The sequence below is a fragment of the Etheostoma spectabile genome, chromosome 7, assembly GCF_008692095.1.
Source record: "Etheostoma spectabile isolate EspeVRDwgs_2016 chromosome 7, UIUC_Espe_1.0, whole genome shotgun sequence".
Taxonomy (NCBI): Eukaryota; Metazoa; Chordata; class Actinopteri; order Perciformes; family Percidae; genus Etheostoma; species Etheostoma spectabile.
In genome coordinates, this window is record NC_045739.1 from 24266974 (window position 1) to 24287868 (window position 20895).

Genomic DNA, 20895 nt, shown 5'->3' on the forward strand with positions numbered 1-20895 from the left:
AAGCAACGAAGGCAACGAGTGCTAGCCAATCAGAGGCGGGACATTCCCCTCTCAATCCTAGAAAACGTCTTTTCGCTTCCGGTCATGAGATTCCCTTTTCGGAGCATGCCGGGAAGTGTATTTCCAGATTGCGCGGTCCTCACTTCTTCCAGCCACAGTGACTAAATATTGAACTCCATCTCCCAGAATCCCGCAGCTCAATTCCCCGTTATCACTTCATTTCAACACTGAACAAGATACAACAAATGTCAGATTTGTTACGTTAGTAGCAGACCGTAGTTTCGTAGGCAATGCTAATCTTTCCCTGTGTCAAAAGCTTATTTAAATATTTGTGTCAAGGCGCTTCAAATCGGCGGGAAATAAGCAGTGGAGCAGCCTTGCTAATTAAAAAGTAGCTAGCTAACGTTTGTAAGTTAGCCTACAGAAGATGGAAGCTAGCTCACCAGCTTGTTTTCAAACGAGGGAAAACCGTCGCTAGCTAACTTAGCTAATGTTAATAAATAAGCCGGCTAGCATCACATGCCCCGCCGTAGTCCTGTCTGTTAGCTAGCCAACCTTACAGAAAAGCTTCAGCGATGGAAGAAGTTGACAATATTTTGATTCACGCCCTCAAACAAGTCGGCACGTAAGTATCAATACTTATTAATAATGTACAAAGTGTTTAAGTGGCTAATGTTGACTTAGCTGTCAGACAGAAATCATGAATGTGATGTTAGGGATGCTAATCAGCCCGTCACATGATCAGGGACGTGGGTTGTTTCCACTGGTTAGTACAACTAGTACATTTACTACAAGTACTGAACTAAGTACACATTTGAGGTACTTGTACTTTACTTGTTTTCTTTTCAGGGTACTTTCTACTTCTCCTCCGCTGCATTTTAGAGAGACATATTGTACTTTAATTGTAATTAATTTAATTGTAATTTAGTTACTCCACTGCATTCACCTAACAGCTTTAGTTATCTTAGTTACTAGTTACTTTAGTTACTCCACTGCATTCACCTGACAGCTGTAGTTACTAGTTACTTTAGTTACTCCACTGCATTCACCTGACAACTTTAGTTACTAGTTACTTTAGTTACTAGTTACTTTAGTTACTCCACTGCATTCACCTGACAGCTTTAGTTATCTTAGTTACTAGTTACTTTAGTTACTCCACTGCATTCACCTGACAGCTTTAGTTATCTTAGTTACTAGTTATTTTAGTTACTCCACTGCATTCACCTGACAGCTTTAGTTATCTTAGTTACTGGTTACTTTAGTTACTCCACTGCATTCACCTGACAGCTTTAGATATCTTAGTTACTAGTTACTTTAGTTACTCCACTGCATTCATCTGACAGCTTTAGTTATCTTAGTTACTGGTTACTAGTGACTTTAGTTACTCCACTGCATTGACCTGGCAGCTTTAGTTATCTTAGTTACTAGTTACTTAGTTACTCCACTGCATTCACCTGACAGCATTAGTTATCTTAGTTACTAGTTACTTTAGTTACTCCACTGCATTCACCTGACAGCTTTAGTTATCTTAGTTACTAGTTACTTTAGTTACTCCACTGCATTCACCTGACAGCTTTAGTTATCTTAGTTACTAGTTATTTTAGTTACTCCACTGCATTCATCTGACAGCATTAGTTATCTTAGTTACCAGTTACTTTAGTTACTCCACTGCATTCACCTGACAGCTTTAGTTATCTTAGTTACTAGTTACTTTAGTTACTCCCCTGCATTCACCTGACAGCTTTTGTTATCTTAGTTACTAGTTACTTTAGTTACTCCACTGCATTCACCTGACAGCTTTAGATATCTTAGTTACTAGTTACTTTAGTTACTCCACTGCATTCATCTGACAGCTTTAGTTATCTTAGTTACTAGTTACTTTAGTTACTCCACTGCATTCATCTGACAGCTTTAGTTATCTTAGTTACTGGTTACTAGTGACTTTAGTTACTCCACTGCATTGACCTGGCAGCTTTAGTTATCTTAGTTACTAGTTACTTAGTTACTCCACTGCATTCACCTGACAGCATTAGTTATCTTAGTTACTAGTTACTTTAGTTACTCCACTGCATTCACCTGACAGCTTTAGTTATCTTGTTACTAGTTACTTAGTTACTCCCTGCATTCACACTGACAGCTTTAGTTATCTTAGTTACTAGTTACTTTAGTTACTCCACTGCATTCACCTGACGCTTTAGATATTTAGTTTTCTGTTTCTTTTTTTCTCCACTCATCATCTGACGCTTTATTACTTAGTTCTTTCTTTAGTTATCCACTGCTTCCGGGCAGCTTTATTTCTTTGTTACTGGTTACTAGGACTTTATTACTCCACTGCATTGGGCCTGGCAGCTTTATTATCTTTGTTCTAGTTACTTATTCTCCCCCCCGCTTCACTGACAGCATTAGTTTCTTTGTTACTATTCTTTTTACTCCACTGCTTCACCGACAGCTTAGTTATCTTGTTACTGTTATTTTAGTTACTCCACTGCATTCATCTGACCTTTTTTTACTTAGTTCTATTATTTTATTCTCCCGCATTCATCTACAGCTTTAGTTCTTTAGAAGGGTTTTGAGAAGTGATTTGAAAGGGGGGGGTCAGTAAAACCACGAATATTTCTGGGTAAAATGTGGAAAGTTTTGTGTGGACTTTTCAGCTTTCCCCAAAATAATATAAATTATAAAATAATTAAAAAAATATATAATAAAAATATAATATAATATTTTATATAAAAAATGTAAATATATATAAAATATAAAATTATAAATATAAGTAATATAAAAAATATATTATAAAAATTAGTTTTATAAAAAATATAAACTAAAATATAATATATAAAGTATTTAATTTATTTATATATTAATGTTTTTAAGTGCCCCCCCGAGAGGTGAGTGAGGAAATGGGAGCTCCCCATTTAGCACGGCTCATATGGAGGGGTGGGCCGATGTATCCCGGGGCACGATCCAGTCTGGGGGGCGCGCTGCCCCCCCTCCCTCCCCCCGGCCTGTCCCCCCCTTCAGAGTCGGCATGACCTGGCACAGGCCTGTCAGGTAATCGATTTAATTTTTATTTTAATTATAGTAGCGGTTCATAACAAGAGTTATCTCGAGAGCCTTTACAGGCAGAGCAAGTCTAGACCATAGTCCAGAATTTACAAGGACCTAACAGGTCTAGTAGTTTCCTCCAGAGCAAGCAACAGGGCGACAGTGGAGAGGAAAAACTTCCTTTTAGGCAGAAACCTGGGACAGACCCAGACCCAGGCCCAGACCCAAGCCCAGACCCAGACCCAGACTCTTGGTAGGCTGTGTCTGACGACCGGTTGGGGTTAGAATGAAGAGTGGCAATAACAGTCACAACAAATAGTAGTTCTTTGTAGTAGTTTGTGGCATAGCATGGCACTGTGGGCAGTACAAGGCAAACACCAGAGCAGGGGGAATGAGAGGGGAAACAACCAGAGCAGGGGGAATGAGAGGGGAAACACCAGAGCAGGGGAATGAGAGGGGAAACACCAGAGTCAGGGGAATGAGAGGGGAAAGGCCAGAGCAGGGGAACAAGAGGGGGAATGAGAGGGGCGAAACACCAGAGCAGGGCTAATGAGAGGGGTAAACGCCCAGAGCAAAGGAATGAGAGGGGGAACGCCAGAGCAGGGGGGAATGAGAGGGGAAAGGTCAGAGCGGGGGAATGAGAGGGGGAAACACCAGAGACATTCTATAATTTACAAGGACCCAACAGTTCCAGTAGTTTCCTCCAGAGCAGCAAAAGGGCAACAGTGGAGAGGAAAAACTTCATTTTAGGCAGAAACCTGGAACAGACCCAGACCCAGGCCCAGGCCCAGACCCAGGTTCTTGGTAGGCAGTGTCTGACGACCGGTTGGGGTTAGAATGAAGAGTGGCAATAACAGTCCCAAAAAATAGTAGTTTTTAGTAGTTCATGGCATAGCAGGGCACTGTGCAGCATTACAAGGCCCAGCAGGGCGTAGCAGGGCACATCAAGACGTGTAGCAGGACGTGTAGCGGGACGTAGCAGGACGTAGCAGGGCATTGCAGATCGTGTAGCGGGACCATGGCAACAGCTGCAAACATGATTTTGGAGCCTCCGTGATCCGAGGTAACACATGAGGCCAGTAGGTGGCGCTGTAGGACTAGTGGAGTGGTCTAAGGCAACATTTACAGTGCTACACTTTTGGTTTCTAAGCTTTTAAAGTTTTGAGCCAAAACCAAGCGCTGTGTTTCTAGCTCTAGTAGATGAACTGATCTCTGTTTTAACTAACACACCCAAACATGTACACGCCGTTGCTGGTAGTTGTTTGTTCAACAGTCTGATGAGACCCAATCAGGCGGGGAAATGGTGGCGTCAGTGTTGATGTTACCTAAGGTCTCCGTTAGCGGCCGTTGAGACTGAAACACAACCCGCAGAGTCCAAACAGGTCAGAAGGGTTTCCACATGTCTCCGGGTTAGGGACTTGGAAACGCCAGAGCAGGGGGAATGAGAGGGGAGATGAGAGGGGGAAGGCCAGAGCAGGGTAAATGAGAGGGGGAAACGTCAGAGCAGGGGAATGAGAGGGAAACACCAGAGCAGGGGGAATGAGAGGGGAAAGACCAGAGCTAGGTAAATGAGAGGGGGAAACGTCAGAGCAGGGGGAATGAGAGGGGGAAAGGCCAGAGCAGGGTAAATGAGAGGGGGAAACGTCAGAGCAGGGGGAATGAGAGGGGAAACACCAGAGCAGAGGGAATGAGAGGGAAACACCAGAGCAGGGGGAATGAGAGGGGGAAAGGCCAGAGCAGGTAAATGAGAGGGGGAAACACCAGAGCAGGGGGAATGAGAGGGGAAACGTCAGAGCAGGGGGAATGAGGGGAAACACCAGAGCAGGGGGAATGAGAAGGGGAATGAGAGGGGGAAAGGCCAGAGCAGGGGAATGAGAGGGGAAAACACCAGAGCAGGGGGAATGAGGGGGGGGAATGAGAGGGGGGAAAGGCCAGAGCAGGGGAATGAGTGGGGGAAACGCCAGAGCAGGGGGAATGAGATGGGTAAGGCCAAGCAGGGGGAATGAGAGGGGGAAACACCAGAGCGGGGAATGAGAGGGGGAAAGACCAGATCAGGGGAATGAGAGGGGGAAAGACCAGACAGCGGGGAATGAGGGGGGAAAGGCCAGAGCAGGGGAATGAGAAGGGGGATATATGCAGGTCTACACCATATAACAACTAAGAAAGCTCCGGAATTTCAGAAATTTTCTGTACATCCACTTAAAAATGTGCAATTATACGTAACAACATAGTTTTGTGACATAACTTTCACTTTCGCTATTTGTTATTGTAGTAATCTAGAAAACACGTCTGGGGCAGCACGATATAAGAAAAATATGCAATAACAACGTTTGAGAACATCGCGATAACGATATAACGTGCAATAAATACATATTAAAGTGTTTTCAGTGCTGCTTTTCTGTTGCTTTCGGTATTCTGCTAAAATTCAACAAACTACTTGTTGAATTTGGACAAATGAAAAGAAAACCACTTTCTTTAATTGAACACTTTGAACATTGAATTAAACATAAAACAACACCACCAAAAAAAGAATGATAGTTACATTTTTCAGTTTTTCTGCTGATATTTTCTTCAACTTACTCAAAAACTCTCTCTTGGTGTCTTTCGCAATGTCTTTATTGCGCAAGTTGATATAGAGATATAGATATAAAATATTTGTCCAGCCCCGAACAATACAGAACATTTCAGTTGTACCTGTAAGATTAGCAGCTCACTTGAATCCCTACCTGTACCCCCCCCCCCCCCCCCCCCCCCCCAGCTGTGCTTTCTAACATGTCCCACCGTTGGTTTCCAGGACATCGGTTATAAGGGAGAGATCGGCTACCAGACCTTCCTGTACAGCAACGAGCCCGAGATCCGGTCCCTGCTCATGTTCCTGGTGGAGAAGCTGCCCAGAGAAAGTGCCGAGGCCTCAGACCAGCCAACGGGTACCTATGTCCTCCACGTGGTCTCATATTATTATAATAATAATAACAACAACAACAACAATAATTTATACTTTATTAATTCTGCAAGGGATATTACAATGTATTCACTGTTATTATTCTATATATTTTATTTATTTATTTATTAATTCAGGACAATGCACATTGATGATCCTGCACAACAGTACACGTAAATGAGCCAGATTGTAGCCCAAGGGCTAATTTCCATCTGCAGTCCAATAGGCAGGTTAGAGTTACAGTAAAAAGACACAGGATAGTAGCATTTAGTATATAAAATCAAGAAGAAACAAATAGAAAAAAGAGGAGAAAACCAAAAAAAAAAAAAAAAAACGGGACAATTCATTAGTAAAAAAACAAAAACAAGTTAGCGGTGGATACATGTTTGGTTAGCTCTAAGCCACAGCTTCACCTGGCTCTTAAAGGAGGCCAGAGCAGGACGCTCCCTTATAGTTGGAGGAAGTGTGTCCCATAATGCACTGCCTTTAATAGAGAGTGCATTATGACTGAATGAGGTTTTTCTAAAAGAAAACCTCACAGTCCCCCGTTTACAACAGCTCTGTTATACACAGGCCTGAATTACACACATGCTCATTACCTATACATGCACTATATGGAGAGATGTTGGGGGCGGGGGGGCTGCCCATGTAAAGGGGTCCTGAGCAGTTCGGGGTTCGGTGTCTGGCTCAAGAGTGAAAAGTAGGCCTGCACGATTCGGGGGGGGGGAATTTGAATCACGATTTTTTTTTTTTTTAGCTTAGAATTTATATCACGATTCTTTTCCCACAAAGTGTAATGTTTATTGCACAAATTGAAAGTGTTGTGTTCTAGGTCTTAAATAACTTTAATCAGGTTTTAATTTCCCTACATCCGTGTAACGCTACCTCCAATGCTCACTGAAACTAAATCTGTCTGAAATCTGTCGCTTTTATTCAATTTGAATACCTTTTTATTTACTCTGCAAGTACGTTTGTGACTGCATTTAGTTGTACTTTCATGTCGTGAAACACTGTAGGTCTTACATTTCATTCATAAAGGTCTTTAAAAAGTCTTGAATTTGACTCGCAAAACCTGCAGAAAGCCTGATAGAAGAAATCAACAATCCAAATCCATGCCAGAAAACTGCATTGTTGCACGTCCGGAGGTCTAAAAGGAAACGCTGTTGCCTGCTCTGCGGTTTCTTAAGATAACGGCTTGGTAAGGCCTTTTGTTATGACTTCCCACTTATTGCTGAGTCATGCAAAGCTGTCATCTCTTCCTGTAGGTAAATCGGGGGTGCTCCAGAAAGCCATCGCCGCTGCCATCAAAGCCCAGCTGGCTGTGCCCTGGCTGCCTCCAAACTGCAGACTGCCACTGCACGGTGAAACACAAGTAAACTCTTTAAAGTTGCATTTTGATGTCTGAAAAAGCTTTAATACATGGGGGGGGATCCTTTGACTGGGGGGGATTCAGGCCTATTTAGATGAATCAGACTGGCTTCATCATGCCTGATCTATTTCCAAACTTCTGTAAGGCTTCCTTCAAAAAACTGTTTTAGTCACTTGCTGTACCAATTGTAAAGAAATGCATCTTTTCTAAATGTTTTTTGTAAGGGATTTTTTTTTCAAGTTTTTAAAGGTGCACTATGAGTTCCTGCGTGGTTTCAGCGTGATTTAATTTTTGTCTCAAATCGTAGGCATCTCTCCTTGATCCGCTAGCTAGCTGCCTGCCCCCTGAACACACTGTGAAAAAGCTAGCTGCCTGCCCCTGAACACACTGTGAAAAAGCTAGCTGCCTGCCCCTGAACACACTGTGAAAAGCTAGCTGCCTGCCCCTGAACACACTGAAAAAGCTGCTGCCTGCCCCCTGAACACACTGAAAAAGCTAGCTGCCTGCCCCTGAACACTGAAAAGCTAGCTGCCTGCCCTAACATGTGAAAAGCTCGCTGCCCCCCTGAACACTGAAAAAGCTCGCTGCCTGCCCCTGAACACACTGAAAAAGCTAGCTGCCTGCCCCCTGAACACACTGAAAGCTAGCTGCCTGCCCCTGAACACTGTGAAAAGCTCGCTGCCTGCCCCCTTGAACACTGTGAAAAAGCTAGCTGCCTGCCCCCTGAACACACTGAAAAAGCTAGCTGCCTGCCCCTGAACACACTGTCAAAAAGCTAGTTGCCTGCCCCCTGAACACACTGTCAAAAAAGCTAGCTGCCTGCCCCTGAACACACTGAAAAAGCTGAAAATTGAATTCATTCAGCACCACCATGTGGCCGATTGGACTTGGGCTGCACCTGCACCTCATTTCTAGTTATGGCCATTTCTAGTTATTTCTAGTTTCATGTTTTCAAAAGCGAAAGTTATTGCCAAGCTCTGTACGACCGACGGGACGTTGAAGGCCCTGGAGCAAAGGCTGTGACTGCAGTGCTTCTGTGACGTATAAATGGATGAATGTATTGGCAGTAATCCAAGGATGGAGTTATAGATGTATTGTTATAGCAGTGTAGACGTCTACTGCGTCTTCATTTATATGATATGCAACCAGCCCGGAGGAGAGTCTGTCGGTTTCTAACAGGATATTTCTTTCTTCTGTTCAGAGTTCAGGAGCACGGCACAGCTTCCACGTCCAGCCTCTCAGTTTACCGCACCGCACCAAAGGCTCAGGAAAGAAGCAGCTGAAAGGTAGGCAAGGCACGGCAGCTTCATTTATACGGCACATTCCTGCCACAAGGCATTTAAAGGGCCTCACATGAAAGAGCAGTTGAAAACAATTAAAGCGCGATCTATACTTCTGCGTAAACAGGTCTGAAACTAGGTTAATATTCTCCTGATGTAAAAACAGAAAAAAAAGTCAAATACTCACTTAGAGGATCATCCAGTAAAAATTGGGACCCTTTACTGGCTTACTTTGAAGGCTGGATCTGGATGTCAATAAATCTGTTGAACTAAAACCAAAAGTTGCAGCAACTCTCTTACCGGAGTACATAGCCAGCTCAGGGAAGCGCCAGTGATAACGTACACGGACTTCACACTTCCCTTCCCTCTTCATAACTGATAGGGATGTAAGGATGGTAGAGCATGTAGTGACTACATTACACGCTATCATGAGTATTTCATCGTATTATAATTGTAAAAAAAATAAAGGTTACTACTTCACGGATTTCACCTATCACGGGTTCTTCTTGGAACGTAAGCCCCGTGATAAACGAGGGTGCACTGTACTGTGTGAAGAAAGGTAGGAAGGAAGGAAGGAAGGAATTTGAATGATGTGTGTGTGCATGTCCTGTTATTGCAGAGCTGGAGGACTACCAGCGAGACATTCTTCCTCCTGTGACCGCCCAGCCTTCCCATCATGCCTCTGTGGTGGCGTCCATCCTGGAGCAGCACACTGCAGAGCTGAGCGCCGCGCAGGAGTGGGACAACGAGTGGAACACGCAGGGACTTCTGTCTCGCCTCACGCCACAGGCAAAGCATCCGACTCACTACAGCAGACGAATATATTTCTTAATTGTCAGATGTCTTTGTAGGCAGAGAAGTGACGTAATAAAATATATAAAATATATATAACAGAAAACAGGACACGCCCTCATACTCTGCTCCTGACTGGCTAGTAGTCCTTACCTAGGTACTGTCAGGACCCTCATACTCTGCTTCTGACTGGCTAGTAGTCCTTACCTAGGACTGTCAGACCTCATCTGTCCTGCGGCTAGTCCTTACTAGTACGTCTGCCCTCTACTCGCTCTACTGGCTAGTAGTCCTTACCTAGGTACTGTCAGGGCCCTCGTACTCTGCTTCTGACTGGCTAGTAGTCCTTACCTAGGTACTGTCAGGACCCTCATACTCTGCTCCTGACTGGCTAGTAGTCCTTACCTAGGTACTGTCAGGGCCCTCATACTCTGCTTCTGACTGGCTAGTAGTCCTTACCTAGGTACTGTCAGGCCCTCATACTCTGCTCCTGACTGGCTAGTAGTCCTTACCTAGGTACTGTCAGGACCCTCATACTCTGCTCCTGACTGGCTAGTAGTCCTTACCTAGGTACTGTCAGGGCCCTCATACTCTGCTCCTGACTGGCTAGTAGTCCTTACCTAGGTACTGCCCTGTGCAACTCCAATCACGATGGATCACAGAATGTGGAGACTTCTCCACTGCTGTATCCTAAACCTAGACGATGTCAAGCCACCTGCTGTGCTAATACACAGGAGCTGCAGCATGTGCACTCCAACAAAAATTTTGAAAAGTGAACATGTTCAACCTAGTCTGGTAAACTAGAAAGCTCACCATTATGAAACTGAGAATGTGAGTACCAAATATGGGGTTTTTAACATGTCCATTTAAGTGTTTGATAACTGTGTGAACATGTTGGATCCTCTTTACCCGTTCAGGATAGGCTGTTATTATGACAAACCTTTTTATAATGAACCATATCATGTTAATTAAGTGATTTTTGTTGTTGTTGAACAGGACTACCGCTCCAGGAAAGTGGCCCGGCTGCGTAAACGCATCGAGGAGCAGCTGCGTTCGGCGGCCCTGCCCTGTCCCGAAAGTGCCTTTGGCGGCCCTCGCTCCGCCTCCGACCTATCGGAGCTGCTGCAGACCTTCAGAGGCTCCGCCCCCTCCGACCACATCCTGACCAAGGGCACCCACTTCACCCACACGCAGAAGTTCGCCTTCACACAGGTGAGGACCGCGTGTGTTTACATCTGTGTGTCTCTGTGTGGAAAAAGTTTTTTTTCCTGTAGCAAATTCCGTTGCACTTACATCTAGGGTGTGTGTGTGTATGTGTGTCTTTGTCTGTCTGTGTCTGTGTCTGTGTGTGTGTGTCTGTGTCTGTGTGTCTCCAGGAGGCGGCAGCAGTAAGCGCCCCCCCCATCCCCTCCAGCCACCAGTCGGAGAGTGACGTGCAGCTCCGGCAGCAGGAGGAGCAGGCGTCCCTCCAGCAGCAGTTCCAGCAGCTCTGCAGCGACGTGGACCAGCTGGCAGCAGACATGAAGCACATGAGTGTCACTAATGCACAGGTGACAGACACACACACACACACACACACACACCCCACACACACACACACCTCTCTCTCGCGCTCTCGAACACACACAACACACAACACACACACACACACACACACACACACACACTCTCTCTCTCTCGCTCTCTCGAACACACACACCACCCACACACACTCTCTCTCGCTCTCTCGAACACACACACACACACACACACACACACACACACTCACTCTCTCTCTCTCTCACACTCTCTCTCTCACACTCTCTCGCTCTCTCTCTCTCAAACACACACAGACACACACACACTCTTGCGCTCTCTCTCTCTCTCTCTCTCCTTTTCGCTCTCTCTCTCTCTCGAACCACACACCCACACACACACACACACCCACACACACACTCTCTCTCTCGCCTCTCTCGAACACACAGACACACACACACACACACTCACTCTCCCCTCTCTCTCACACTCTCTCTCTCCACTCTCTCCGCTCTCTCTCTCTCTCTCTCCTTCAAACCACACAGACACACACACACACCTCTCTCGCGCTCTCTCTCTCCTCTCTCTCTCTCTCTTTCGCTCTCTCTCTCTCGAACACACACCACACCCACACACACCTCTCTCTCTCCCCACCACTCTCTCTCTCTCGCTCTCTCTCTCTCTCTCTCACAACACAGACACACACACACACACACTCTCTCTCTCCCCACTCTCTCTCTCGCTCTCTCTCTCTCTCTCTCGAACACACACACAGACACACACACAACAACACACTCTTCTCTCTCACACTCTCTCTCTCGCTCTCTCTCTCTCTCTCTCTCAAACCCACCAAAAACCCCACCCTCTTTTCAAAAATACTTCGTTGGTTGGAAACAAGGCGAAGCACTTCATTTTTTCTCCACTTTTCGGACCAAACTCCCGAAACGCAGGTCCCTGGAACTCAGTTTTTTTAAAATCAGGCTGAAACCCCTTTCTTTTTGATCTGCCTTTAAAAAAAAACAACAAAAAAAACGCAACCCTTTTATTGTTTCCATACTATTTTTTTCTTTTTTAAAACTTTTTTTAAAAATATTTTTTAACCCCTTTTTTCTTTTTTTCCTGTAAATAAACCCCAAAAAAAATAAAATGGCTTTTAAATAACTGGCCTAACTTTTTTTTTTTCCCCGGGGGGGAAGTTTTGGGGGTGCGGGTGATGGATATTAAAGCAAGAGAACTGGGCAACTCTAGAAAGGAACGATGCAGGTAAAGAAAACCATCGACCTTTCCAGATGCAGACGCCAACCCTTTCCCAAAGCTTCAGGTACGGGGCTGCGTGAGACCCTCTTCTACCCCAATCAAATCTGTTAGTTTAATTTGCATTTGCTCAAAGTCAGATTAAAGGAAAAATAAGATAAGAAAAAGGGATCAAAACTTATAAAGTAACACATCTCCATAAGCTAGTTCTATTTAAGAAAATCTGTTTAAAATGCCCATTTACGGGCGCCCGGGGGGGGGGGGGAAAAAAAGGAAGGGGGGGTAGAGTGGGGGGGGGAGCCCCCCCCCCCCCCACCCCCCCCCCCTTCCTTTTTACTTCTTCACTTGTCCCGTTTTTAAAACCCAAAAGCCCAAGAAAAAAATTAAAAAGCGGCCGGAGCAACTGCAAAAACCCCTCCGCTTTTTTTTTTTTTTATTTAAAAAATCTTTTTAGAAATTTGCACCATTTTCCACTTTGGGCCCATTTGGTAAAACCCCGAAAAATGCCTTCTATTAAGTGGCTGTTTAATTTGAACGTTCCTCAGCACGTTCATTTTGCCCCCGGTTGCACAAAAAAGGAGAAGAAAAATACCTTTAAATGTTTAAAAAGTTTTGCCTGTTTGGGCCTTGTGTGGTGTTTATGTACTGATTTTAGTTATTTGTGTGATATTATATTATATATATTATTTTAATATTTAGGTAATATTTATAATATTTTTATAAAATATATATTTTTTAAAATATATATATTATGTTTTTATAAAAAATATATATATAATTAAAAGTAAATATAATATATATAAAATTTTATAAATATTATATATAATATTTTATATTGGTTTCGTCTGTGGGGTGTTGGGTTTTTTTTTGTCTGTTGTTTTTTGTGTCTGCTTCGGCTGTCTTCCCTGTCTTCTCTCTCCCCTCTCTCCTCTTCTCCTCTCTCTCACACACACCTCGTCTCTCCTCTTCTCCCCCCTCTCTGTCCTCTCCACACCAACACACCCCTCTCCCTCGCTCCCCCTTTCCCCCCTCTCTCCCCTTTTCCCCCCCTTTTTCCCCCCGCCTTCCCCCCCTCTCCCTCCCCCTCCTGTCCCCCTCTCTCCCCCCTCTTCCCCTCTCTCTCTCTTTCCCCTTTCCTCCCCTTCCCCTCTGCCCCCCTCCCTCCTCTCCCCTTCTGGTCTCCTCTCTCTCCCCCTCCCCTCTCCCCCCTCCCCCCCCTTCTCTCCCTCCCCTCTCCTCTCTCTCTCTCCGGCTGGGGGGGCCGGGCCCAACGGTGGGGCACCCCCTCTCCCCGGGCCCCCGGCCCCCCGCTCTCGCCCCGGGGCTCAAAAGATCTCCCCCCGGGTGTTCCCCTCCCCCCCCCACCCACCCCCCCCTTATTTTCAATTTAGTCCAAAATTAAAAAATTTTTTGGGGAACCCCGGGTGTCTTTCCCCTTTAAAATTAAAAATTAACCCTTTATTACAAACCCCCACCAATTTTTTTCCCTTTTTTTATTCCCTCACTTTTTTTAACGTTCCCCCATAAAAAATTTTTAAAACTTTTAAGTTATTTTTTTAATTTTGGTAATAAGCTCATTTTAGGAATTAACCTAAATGTTTATTAGAAAAGAAACAAGGAATTATTTAGACCAAATTAAAGAATATTTGATGTAATACAGACGGGATATCACTTTTACTCAATACTATTTCAACAACATTCATTTTGTTTTACAATGCATAAATAGAATAAGACCCAAAATTAATGAAAGTAAGAATTTGTATTTGGCAAAGAGCGTTGGAATCAATCATGTTATTTGGGGAATTAAAAAGACATTGAGATAGACAACATGAGGCCCAACTTTGGGACAACATGGGGACAACATGGGACAACATGGGGACAACATGAACACATGGGGACCCATGAAACAACATTTGACAACATGGGGGACAACATGGGGCAACATGGGACAACGGGGAAACTTTGGGACAACATGAGGCAACATGGGGGCAACGGGGGGGGCAACATGAGGGCAACATGGGGACAACATGAGGGCAACATGGGGACAACATGGGGGCAACATGGGGACAACATGAGGGTTAAAAGGTCTTAAATTTAACCTGGACAAACCCCAGGGGTCCCTGTTTTTTGTTTTTTTTCATATTCTGAACCCTTTCCTCCATTTTCCTCAGCTGGAGTCGTCCAGGAAGCTTTCTGAAATCAAGTCTCTGCACGACAAGATCCGCGCGTCTACGGAGGAGGCCAAGAAGAAGGAAGACCTCCACCAACAGCTGGTAACCCACTGAGTTTACATTTATCTTCAATGCTGACAAATGACACACGAGTCATGTTGACAGTGTTTAGTTTGGAAGATAGTTGTGTTTTTGGCTCCTTGCTGGACGTCCTACGTGCGTGGTTGACCGTTGTTCTTTCCCAAACGTAGGTGACGGAGCTAGAAAACCTTCCCCAGGACGCGTCTCGGTCCGCCTACACCCAGAGGATCCTGGAGATCGTCGGCAACATCAAGAAACAGAAGGAGGAAATCACAAAGGTACGTTGCAAATGCTAATAATGGGGCGTCCTCGATTGGCTGTCTTAACGTCACACGTTGTAGAGAAACGCAACACAGAGGCGGGCTTTACACAGTAGGAGCTGAAAAACACTCAAATTAATTTGTGATTGTGTTGTAATTTCTTTTTGTTTCATGAAATTGGTTACAAACCAGCGTCAGAGTCAGGGAGTCGGTACCGTTTTTGATTGATTGTTGAAAGGGCCAGCGTCAGGTGTCAGTACCCTTATTGATTCTGTTGAAAGGGACCAGCGTCAGGGTGTCAGTACCCTTATTGATTACTGTTGAAGGGACCAGCGTCAGGTGTTCAGTACCCTTATTGATTACTGTTTGAAGGGACCATCGTCAGGGTTCAGTACCCTATTGATTACTGTTGAAGGAACCAGCTTCAGGGTGTCAGTACCCTTATTGATTACTGTTAAAGGGACCAGCGTCAGGGTGTCAGTACCCTTATTGATTACTGTTGAAAGGGACCACGTCATGGTCAGGGTGTCAGTACCCTTATTGATTACTGTTGAAGGGACCAGCGTCAGGGTGTCAGTACCCTTATTGATGCTGTTGAAAGGGACCAGCGTCAGGGTGTCAGTACCCTTATTGATTACTGTTGAAAGGGACCAGCGTCAGGGTGTCAGTACCCTTATTGATTACTGTTGAAAGGGACCAGCGTCAGGGTGTCAGTACCCTTATTGATTACTGTTGAAAGGGACCAGCGTCAGGGTGTCAGTACCCTTATTGATTACTGTTGTTTAGGAACCAGCGTCAGGGTGTCAGTACCCTTATTGATTACTGTTGTTAGGAACCAGCGTCAGTGGTGTCAGTACCCTTATTGATTACTATTGAAAGGGACCAGCGTCAGGTGTCAGTACCCTTATGATTGCTGTTGAAAGGGACCACGTCAGGGTGTCAGTACCCTTATTGATTACTGTTGAAAGGGACCAGCGTCAGGTGTCAGTACCCTTATTGATTACTTTGAAAGGGAACCAGCGTCAGGGTGTCATACCCTTATTGATTGCTGTTGAAAGGGACCAGCGTCAGGGTGTCAGTACCCTTATTGATTACTGTTGAAAGGGACCAGCGTCAGGGTGTCAGTACCCTTATTGATTACTGTTGAAAGGGATCAGCCGTCAGGGTGTCAGTACCCTTATTGATTACTGTTGAAAGGGACCAGCGTCAGGTGTCAGACCCTTATTGATTACTGTTGAAAGGACCAGCGTCAGCGTCAGGGTGTCAGTACCCTATTGATTACTGTTGAAAGGGACCAGCGTCAGCGTCAGGGTGTCAGTACCCTTATTGATTACTGTTGAAAGGGACCAGCGCAGGTGTCAGTACCCTTATTGATTGCTGTTGAAAGGGACCAGCGTCAGGTGTCAGTACCCTTATTGATTACTGTTGAAGGGACAGCGTCAGGGTGTCAGTACCCTTATTGATACTGTTGAAAGGACCAGCGTCAGGGTGTCAGTACCCTTATTGATTGCTGTTGAAAGGGACCAGCGTCAGGTGTCAGTACCCTTATTGATTACTGTTGAAAGGGACCACGTCAGGTGTCAGTACCCTTATTGATTACTGTTGAAAGGGATCAGCGTCAGGGTGTCAGTACCCTTATTGATTACTGTTGAAAGGGACCAGCGTCAGGGTGTCAGTACCCTTATTGATTACTGTTGAAAGGGACCAGCGTCAGCGTCAGGGTGTCAGTACCCTTATTGATTACTGTTGAAAGGGACCAGCGTCAGCGTCAGGGTGTCAGTACCCTTATTGATTACTGTTGAAAGGGACCAGCGTCAGCGTCAGGTGTCAGTACCCTTATTGATTACTGTTGAAAGGGATCAGCGTCAGGGTGTCAGTACCCTTATTGATTACTGTTGAAAGGGACCAGCGTCAGGGTGTCAGTACCCTTATTGATTACTGTTGAAAGGGACCAGCGTCAGCGTCAGGGTGTCAGTACCCTTATTGATTACTGTTGAAAGGGACCAGCGTCAGGGTGTCAGTACCCTTATTGATTACTGTTGAAAGGGACCAGCGTCAGGGTGTCAGTACCCTTATTGATTACTGTTGAAAGGGACCAGCGTCAGGGTGTCAGTACCCTTATTGATTACTGTTGAAAGGGACCAGCGTCAGGGTGTCAGTACCCTTATTGATTACCGTTGAAAGGTCCCCAGCCCTCCTCGTCAACACGGCGTTACCTTTCTCTGCAGATCCTGTCGGACACCAAGGAGCTCCAGAAAGAAATCAACAGTCTGACGGGGAAACTGGACCGGACCTTCGCTGTGACCGACGAGCTGGTCTTCAAGGTACCAGAGTTCATCTTGTCACGTTTAGCTTAGGGCAGCACGAATAAAGAACACTTGCAGTGTTGCTGTTGAATATCGCGATAAATTTACAGATATTAAATGTGTTCTCAGTTCTGCTGCTTTCTGTATTCTGCTAACATGCAACGAATTGCTGGTTGAATTCAAAATAAATGATAGGAAAGCATTTCCCAACTGTCTTTTATTGAATAAATTGAGCATTGAATTAATTATAAAAGGCAGCACTAAAAAGAGAATGACGGATGCATTTCATAGTGCATATTTTTTTGTCATTTTCTTTCAACTATCACAAAAAAATCTCTGAGTGCCTTTCGTAATATATGTCGCAACTCTCCAGAACGAGTACATATATTTATTTATTTATTTATTTACATTCACACAGAGCCCTCACTAACCAATTTGGTGACAGGGAAGATTTTAGGTGTGTGGTTCCCCCCCCCCCCCCCCCCCCCTTCCAAGATTTCTTTTTTTTTTTTACAGTACTTTAATGTCTTGGCCATTCATTTTCTTGCTTTTCCAAAGTTTCTGGCGTTTGTTTCTTATGATTTTCGCTTTCTTGAGTTTTCACTGGGAGAACAAACCCAATTTCTTTTTTTTTCTTTTTTTTTAATTGAAACCATGGAAACCTATTCTGGTACGACCTCAAGGATGTTTTCAAATATAATAATAATAATAATAATATATATGTCAATATACACACACACGTGTTTATGGATGAACTGATTTTTCATGTTTATTTATGTGTTTTTGTCATTTGAAGGACGCCAAAAAAGACGAATCCGTCCGCAAATCCTACAAGTACCTGGCGGCCCTGCATGAAGTACGTCCTCACGGTTCTTCTCGACTACGTTTTGAAGATTTCATCTTCTCCGTTTGCTCTTCTCAGCGAATGTGTAACACGTCCTCTCTGCATCTCTCCGTCTCCTCCCGTAGAACTGCAGTCAGCTGATCCAAACCATCGAAGACACCGGGACGATCCTGAGAGAGATTCGAGATCTAGAGGAGCAGGTAAGAGTTCCACGTTAACCCAAATGTGCCGGATGCTTCGCGCCGACACGTCCCATCTACCGCCGGCTGCTGCGTGGCGCAAAGGATCAACCAGCACTTCATCATCATCGTCGTCATCATCATCATCATCATCGTCATCTACCACATCCTCCCTCCCAAACTCCTCACTATCTTCCACCTCCACGTCCCCGCCCTCGCTGTCTAACTCCTCCTCCGTCGGAGCCATCTTCTCGCTCGTCTCTCAAAAATTCATAAACAAACGCACACGTGTGTCTGGTTGATTGACAGGATTTTCAGCGAACCACGGTACATTTTGGTGGTCACGTGGCTTTAAATAGCCAACAAGACCCGCCTCATCATAATAATAATAATAATAGTAATAATGATACATTGTATTTGTAGTGCACTTTACATTTAAACAAATCTCAAAGTGCTACAGGTAAGATCATAAAAGCAAGGTAAAAAAAACATCAGCGTAAAATATCTATAAATAGTGCGACGACATTTTCGTGCGAGGTTAAAACTCCATAAGTTCGGCTAAAAAGAAATGTTTTTAGTCCTTTTTTTTTAAAAGTCTCAAAAGTCTGTGGTGCCCTCAGATGGTCGGGGAGGGCATTCCACGTCCGAGGAGCGGCAAATGATGTGTATTTTAAACCAATGACGGTGCGTTCTCTCTGCTGCACGCGTCATGAAAAGACCAGGAGGTCCAGAGTTACGCAACGCGGTAACCGGCGGTAGATGTGATGTGTCGGTACGAAGCATCCGGCACAAACGGGTTAAACAGATTCAATATGCTCATCACATCGTGCACAGTCTGGTACGTGGACATGTGTCTTTACGGGCAGAGAGGTGATTGGTTCTGGGAAGACTCTGAAGGTAGAAACCCTACGGTGACCGGGGCGGCAACTAATGATTATTTTCATCTGTTGATTGTTTTCTGGATGAATGGATTAGTAGTTTGGGGTTTCTAAAATGTCAGAAAATGGTGAAATATGTGGATCAGTGTTTTCCCCAAGCCCCAAGATGGCGTCCTCGAAGGTTTTGTTTTGTTTTGTCCACAACTCTCTGTCACACAGGAGAGAAGAAACTACAAAATTGTAATCACTTTTGTCTTTGCCCCTATTTTCCATGAGCTGAACTCAAAGATCTGAGACTTTCCATGCACTGAAAAGGCTTATTTCTCTTAAATGCTGTTCCCAAATCGGTCTAAATCTGTGTTAGTGGGCACTTCTCCTTTGCCGAGATGATCCATCCACCTCCAGGTGTGGCGTATCAAGGTGCTGATTAGACAGCAGGATTATTGCACAGGTGTGCCTTAGGCTCGCCACAATAAAAGCCCACTCTAAACTGCAGTTTTACTGAACTGAATCCATGAAGAGAACACCTCTCCACAGTGCCCAGAGTTATTGGTCAATGAACCTCATTTATAGGAGATTATACCTAATGTTTGAGTTAGAAAAGCAGAAATTAGGAATTATTGAGACTAAAATTAAAGGAATGGATGTTGATGATAATCACAGACTGGAATATGTCAACTTTTACTCAATACTATTTCAACAACACTTCCATTTTGTTTTCCAATGCTATAAAATAGAATAAGACCCAAAATTAATGAAAGTAGAGATTTGTACTTGGCAAAGAGCGTTGGAATCAATCAGGTTATTTTGGGGAATTAAAAAGAACACTGATATAGGACAACATGAGGACAATGAGGGCAACTGAGGGCAACATGAGGGGCAACATGGGGCAACATGAGGACAACATGAGGGCAACGAGGGCACATGGGGGCAACATGAGGGCAACATGGGGGACAACATGGGAGACAACATGGGGACAACATGGGGCAACATGGGGCAACATGGGACAACATGGGGGACAACATGGGGCAACATGGGGGCAACATGGGGCAACATGGACACATGAGGACAACATGGGGACAACATGGGGACAACATGGGGGCAACATGGGGACAACATGGGGGCAACATGAGGACAACATGGGGACAACATGAGGGCAACATGGGGACAACATGGGGGCAACATGAGGACAACATGGGGGTTAAAATCCTTTTTTTTTTAATGCCATCTTAATTTTTCCCCCAGATCGAGACAGAGAACAGCAGTAAGACGGTGGCGAACCTGGAGCGGATTCTGGAGGACTACAAGGCCATGAGACAGGAGAACTCGGCACTCGCCGCCAAAGTCCGAGAAGGCTGAAGGGGGTCATGGTCCGGTCCGGTCCGCCTGCCGGGGCAAAGGTTATGGGAAAAAACCTGGAGCCCTACAAACCCAAATGGGACTAAAACAGCACTCCGATGATAAAGAGACTTAAGAAAAAGGGCGAGCTAATTGTTTTTTTCTTTTTGGGAACCACGGAGCTAACCCGGCATTTAAATGCACAATTCGTACGGATGTACGAAGATGACAATTAGTGTCTTTTTAATTTACAAACTGATTTCCGTGGCTAGTCGTGCTCTCCGGGGGTCCCGTGCACCGGTGCCGTCGCCGTCGGACCTTTTACAGCTGAAATGTAAAGTCGTTCATATTGATGTACAAAAACATAAGATTTTTCATAAGGTATCTTGGATAACATCATATCTTTCACTGGGAATTTTTAATACAGGAGTCTTTCGGGCGTTTTCAGACGTTAGCGGTTGCTCGGCCGACGTGATTAGACTCAAACTGAATATGTTGAGTGATCGGCGTTTGAATGTAGTCTTATTAATAACGCTGTTCGGAGGATTGTTGTACATACGGTATGGTGCCGACTTGAATAAAGATGCCTTACAAACTTGAAGAGCAGCTGTCGTAATCTTAATGAAGACGCTGGTTAACCCTCGTGTT

The 20895-nt window shown here is 44.8% G+C and overlaps 1 protein-coding gene across 1 annotated transcript; it reads left to right on the forward strand.

The window, feature by feature from the left end:
- The first annotated feature begins 194 nt into the window (after positions 1-194).
- ccdc22 (CCC complex scaffolding subunit CCDC22) lies at positions 195-20844 on the forward strand. The gene is given in 17 exon segments (XM_032521700.1): positions 195-625; positions 2882-2943; positions 2945-3048; positions 5837-5969; positions 7249-7355; positions 8554-8638; positions 9252-9421; positions 10418-10633; positions 10798-10971; positions 12147-12199; positions 12736-12754; positions 14305-14463; positions 14613-14720; positions 16931-17026; positions 17805-17864; positions 17978-18052; positions 20155-20844. Coding segments are annotated over 17 exon segments (1785 nt in total). The 5' UTR covers positions 195-575; the 3' UTR covers positions 20269-20844.
- Positions 20845-20895: the final 51 nt, after the last annotated feature.